The 6492-nt window shown below is 32.0% G+C and overlaps 1 protein-coding gene across 1 annotated transcript in view; it reads right to left on the minus strand.

Moving 5' to 3' along the window:
• The window catches only part of LOC108757007, a 293512-nt gene that overhangs the window by 276678 nt on the left and 10342 nt on the right, over positions 1 to 6492 (minus strand). Inside the window, exon 2 of the mRNA XM_018501233.1 lies at positions 1611 to 1661. Coding sequence (XP_018356735.1) covers positions 1611 to 1661 — 51 coding nt within the window. The remainder of the gene's footprint in view (positions 1 to 1610; positions 1662 to 6492) is intronic.

The raw sequence follows: 6492 nt of genomic DNA on the forward strand, positions 1-6492 counted from the left end.
CTTTATGTGACAACGACAATAGTATTTAAGATCGTACTCATACTACCATAAAATGTCACTTAGAACCTTACAAAATATAAAATTATGTAACAAATATACAGGGCGAATCTGATTAAAAGTTTACTATCTTTTTCTCGGTTAGAAATAGGAGGAAGCCTATTATCAAAATTGTAGGATAAGTAATGAAATATACTTTGATGGTTTTGAGTAACTAAAAGTAAATATAAATGTCCTTGGTTTTTATACTATCAAAAAAAAATTTTTTTTTAATGGGAAGAAGTATTTTTTATTCGTTTTATATATTGATGATGACTATTTAACTTATTTTGGCTTATATCTCGACAATAATTGAATTTTCAAAAAGATATTCTAATACAAAGTTATTCAGCTCATTAAGCATCAGATTAGCATGTAAATATATTTCTGTATACACTCATACAAAAAATTTTTTTTTAAAGAGAAAATAATACAAATATTATATAAATAATATTTAGAACTGACCTACAAAATTCTACTATTACGTATTTCTTTTTTTAACAAAACACACCTTAAAATTATGTAAAAAAAGAAAAAAAACGCATTCTCACGCCCTTTTAAAAACCTCTTTTTCACGAAGATAGCCCTCCCGGGCAAGTTGCCTCCGCGAGCAATCTCACGAAATTGCACTGCGCGATTTCATGTCGTTCCGTCGACATTACCGTGCATTCCCAGTGTTCCCTTTTTCCAAGTCCTTCGACTTTCATTTGACTGACGGAATAGGACGAGTTGAGAGAATGAAAAAATACATAAGAGAAAGAGTAATGAACAAAAAACCTATAGCAAGAAGAAGAAAAAAAGAAAGGGGGGGAGAAGTAAATAGATTTTTCTATTCATAGTCAATTACTGTCATAAAAAAATTCATATTATCATCACAATATTATTATTTCAACAATAATAAAAATAATTAATTAAATACAATAATCTAAAAAATATGTAACTCGGAATATATAGTATATACACTTTATTATTTTAATTTTTCTCTTTAAATTGAAGTATACGTGCCATCAGATGTACACTACTTTAATATTTCTAATAATATATTCTCAGATAGATAAATACACGTTCCCTATTTTCTATTTCTTTATCACGCAAAAAAGCGGACTATGAAATAAGTGGAGGTTAAATTTCAACTTAAGTTTTCACGTAATGCGTAGTTATGTCTATCGCCAAACTCAATGTATATTATTTAATAACTGCTTATTCGTATGATTAATATACCCTAGTTAACTTAGATTTTGTAAAAGATTTGCTGTGGAAAATTCTATAATGTGTATAGTTAATTTCTATTAGGTTGGGTGTGTTTACACTGTTGTTTCTATAGTCAGATTTATTATTTGCTTTTTTGATATACTTTTATAGAAATTTTCTTAAAAGCGCAGAATTAATTGTAATAACGAATGTGATATAGCAGTATGTACTACGCATGTAAGTATATCCAAATTTACTATATGTTACAACATAAAATAATATATTGAGTAACAAAAATAATAAATTTTAGTTTAATATAATAAATATGGATATATAGATTCAAATAATTATATATTACATATAAAAAGTATACAAACACTTACCCGCGCTTTCGGCGTCTGTTTCAGTCCAATGGCCGGTTGGCTGCGATTACTCTGCAAGAAAAAACGAAACTGTATAGAAAGACAATAATTTTATAATAATCGATGTTAAATTCGATAAATCATATTGCTCATGCCATGTCGATAGATACTTTTAATCGTGAAAGTGAAGAAGTAGACCGCGATGAATTATTGTCGTATAATACGCCATCAAAATACAAACTCATGGCTATTTCCGGGTGCAAATAAATCCGCTTCGGATATGTCGAAGCGACCTTTTGCACGGTATCGCCGCGGCTGATACGACAGTACAAACGATAAAACGATAAATTCATGGCGACACGTCGGTCCAAACGGTATCGTCATGGATGCCCGTCATTGCTTGAAATTCGTAAATCTTAATTGGCTTGCCGGAACATGGTCGCTTCTTTCGTGTCGCAACCACATCATGAACGATATTGTACGATGGAATGAGCCAGACGAAACTTAACTTCCCGTTAAGAACTTATCTTGGTAAAATGATGAAACGTCCGAAACAGAATCATGTATCTCGTTGCGATTTAATTAAACCATCACACTCACTATATATTCCGATATCAATTAAAATGTTTTCGGAGTCGATATGCATTTTTATTCGTACTGATTGCCGTTATATTTGTAACGTACTGTTTCATCCTTTTCATAGATATTCACAAAGCATTTATTCCTCGATGTTTGTAAGTTCTCTTGTGATTTTTTGCGCGCTTCATTTTTATGTAATAAAAAATAAAATATATAATATATAACTTTTGTAAAACTATAGCATATATGTGTATATCTATTTTGTATTAAGAAGATACGCTCTAATTAAAGAAAAAAGTCTAAAATATTAGTATTCAAGAATTTGATATTTAATAAAATATTTTTTTACATCTTTCAAGAAATTCTGAACATTATTCATACAGAATACGTTGATTACGTCGGATTTGCATTTAAATATCTTTAGATTGCAACTTCCTACAGTGATCAGGACAGAAACGAGAGACATTTTACCTCGTCAGTTTTGACGCTTCGATGCCACGTTAATGATAATTAACGCGCATTTAACGATATTTCACTTGTCCAAAATCGGCTAACAGATATACAGAGAAACAAACGAGCATTATACGAGACGTGATAATTAAGCGGTTTATCTCGATTAATTCCGGATAATTGCGCTTGGTAATTAGTCCAATTGCTACGACTACCCAATGCAGCATGGCATGAATGGCGGGGCCTTACTCTTTGGACCCGCAATTGCAGTCGACGAAACCGCGACAATTGCAACACCCTTATAGCTGCGACGCTCACGGATTTTGCTGGTCGCTCTGAATCTCGAAAATTGCCTCGTAAACTGAGGACACCGACGGAACCGGACTTGAGCATTTCTCTGGTTACATTTCCACTTGGAACCGCTGCCCAATTTAAACCGTCATTTACATTTTATCACGTAATAAGCGACCGACGAGTACAAATTACACAGCCAAATATTCGCCTAGCTTCGTCTCGCATTAAACGCAAGGATAATTTGAATCTTCCACGCTCGTGTAGCTGTTCCATCGTAAAAATAACGTACCTATCAAACTTACGGGTCAAACTTACGGTCTTGACTTTTCAAAGTGAAAAATATGTGTACAATGAAATTTTCAAATGAAAAGAATTAAGCTTGGCAAACTTCGAATGTAATCCTCCTATTGATGATGATAAATTTGGCAATGTCGTTGACTACACCATTATAACATTCGTAATTGCTCCGAGTTTTCCATTGCGAATATAAAATTTGAAATAGGTCGACCTATTTCACAAATAATTGAATCATCCAATTTTCTTAACCTATTTTTTAACTTACTCTCATTCTCTAATGTTTCCTACTATTTGCTTCCTTTTTCTGTTTACTTGACTACCAAGATCACAGACTTCTATACGAGGTGTTTGACAATATTAAATGTAATATCGTTTATGAATAGGTAAAACGAATAAAACTGAAAAGTCCATTTTGCGATTTTCGCAATATTTAAGAAGATATTAATTTCTAAAAATTACTGAATAATACACCGTACCGTCAAACATGAATGCGCACCAAGATAAGACCGTCATAAGCTGCTAAGCGTGTGGAAAAATGTTTATAACAATCGACAACGCATGAGCAGCAAAAAAAAATGTCTCCCTGCGCCAGATAATCCTATTATGCCGCGCGCTTGCATTTGGCGATAGAATTTGCCGGATGAATACACACTTATTCAATGGTCTTTAGAAATTAATATCTCGTTAATTGTTACAAAAATTGCAAAATAATAGAAAACTTTTCGATTCAATTTATAGTCCGCTCTACCTATCCATGAATGTTGCACCTATAAATATTAAACACTCTGCATGCATATACTATTAGAATGCTAACTTCTTAGAATGCTAATACAAGCTTATAAAAAATGAATGCCTAATAGCGTTTCTGCGCATGCGTCAAATATTAATCCGAAAGAATAAATGATGAAGATAGAATGACACAAACAGTGCTATTAGCATCTTCCCATGAAGAACGCACTCCATATGGTATCATGAGAAAATGTAATCTTAAATTCTGTTCATGGCTATCCAGTGAGACACATAGTACTGCTTCCAAAATTATTTCAAGACCTATTGAAATTTACTAGCATTCTTCCACGTGTGAATGGAGTTTCGAAATAGAATATCTTAAGAAATTTGAAATTGAGTCTTTAATTGTGGTTTCCCGGCGTAATTTCTTGCTTGCTTGGAGATCTTAATACTATTAAATAACGAGTCCAAATCGGCAAAGCAATTCCCAGTGAGAAATGACAAGGAAATCGACATCGAGGGTTAGGTCTATTCGCCGAGCAATTAAACATGTTTGGTTAAATACAGAGGTACAAGAACTAATTATGCTGATTCGCTCGACAAGCATGCCTAGTCGCTTTGCTGGCTTGAACTCGCCCATTGATTAAATATATTAGATTAAGTATTGTATATTAGGTTAGCCTATCAAGATGTGTATATGTACGCATGTGCAAATGTGCGTCACGGATTACGCATACGTATATCAAAATTGAAGTCATTTTTTCGAAAGAGTTTAGCAGTTTAATAGCATAAAATAGAAATCTATATGGTTGAGATGCGACTAAAGCATCACAAAATCGTCGTAGAAGAAACAAAAAAAAAAGATAAAACCGTGAAGAAACAAAAAGAAGACACAATAAGACATGAACTTTGACGAAGCCAAACACCATCTTGCAACTCGAGTTCCGTTGACTGAACTTTTTCTGCTCACTTACCAGTCTCCGTACGAGAAGTTTCGACGGGCGTTTGCCGGCGAATTTATCGGCATTGCGGTCTATTAACTCGTAATGGAATTAAGTCGACCTGCCGATACCTGATATGCCATATAATTATTTTCTATTTGAACACGTTCCAGATTACGTGACTTTGCGCGGAATGCCTTTTTATCGATGTATTTAACAGCGAACTTAATCCAAACATACTACATTTCATAGAAAAAAAAGTGTACAGGTTAGATACATTTAATAATTTTGGAGAACAAATAAATTAAACAAATAATGACAATATTTAAAACATAATTAAGAATATATAATTATAAAATATGAAATAGGGAGATGTACATAAAATGGTTAAAAAAATATATTGTTACTATATTTTAACATATACACTGTAAAAAATAAAATGTTAATTTTTACTTAAAGACATATAGTGGACTTTCTGAGATATGCAAAAATGTTAAAATTAACATTTTTGTGTTAATTTTAACATTTTATTTTTTACAGTGTATTTAAAAAAAATTGTATTCTTGAAAGAGAGAAAGAAAGAAAGACAACAATCACTGTATCATTTATTTAATAGATACTAGAAATAATCAGTATCAAATGATATAGTATTACGTACTCTCTATCTAATAGAACAGATGTTTTAATTAAATTCTGTTATAAGCATGATTAATATTTCTATATGTACATACCATTCTCTCTGTTCATCAACAATAAATTTATTTAACGAAGTCTTATCAGGGTGCATTTCTTCGACATTAGCCGCAAGTAAAATCCATTACCGATTGGTTGACAGACAAGAATTGGTTAGACTATATCGTTACTAGGATTAATTCAGCCTGAGCCAGAGTCAGGAGCATTCGAATTGAAAACAAATCAATCAGAATGAAATGTGGCACGAGAGCTCTGGGTATCGTTCGGGAAAATCCATCGGCGGGTCACGTACAAAGGAAACGGGAATTCCATTTCGCGGAGGAAGCCTCTGACGTCTCCGATGTGCCATTCGGATAATTATTCAGTTACAGCGAGCGCTTTAGGCGACTACAGAAAGCAGATGATATTTGATTCTAGACAAGAGAAACGCACGTACACTCATATTCTGTTTAATATCAATTCGTTGAGCTTAATGTGATTCGCTCTATCACATATTCTGCACATTTTGTTCTCTTTAATAAAATATTTTAATAATTCGTAGCTGTTTCATAAAAAAATGTAATTTAATATGAAACGATAACATAATTAAATTTTATATTTTAATATATGTACATTAGAGACAAAATTTTGCAATAAACTAATAAATTATAATTTTTTTGAAAATAGATTTTTTTGTGAAAATTAAACAGAACTCTATATAATAACTAAAAAATTCATTAAATTATACGTTGTATAATGGTAGAAAAGCAATAAATTGTCAATTAGATATATCCCTATACTATTCAAACTACACGATTTAAACCAACAATGAAACCATAACTCCAGTTTATTTGCTCCATCTACTCGTACATCGCTATATGTATTAATTTATATGTGTGTGTGTGTGTATATATATATATATACACACACATATATATATA

This window comes from Trachymyrmex septentrionalis, unplaced genomic scaffold, assembly GCF_001594115.1.
Source record: "Trachymyrmex septentrionalis isolate Tsep2-gDNA-1 unplaced genomic scaffold, Tsep1.0 scaffold131, whole genome shotgun sequence".
In the NCBI taxonomy this organism is placed as follows: domain Eukaryota; kingdom Metazoa; phylum Arthropoda; class Insecta; order Hymenoptera; family Formicidae; genus Trachymyrmex; species Trachymyrmex septentrionalis.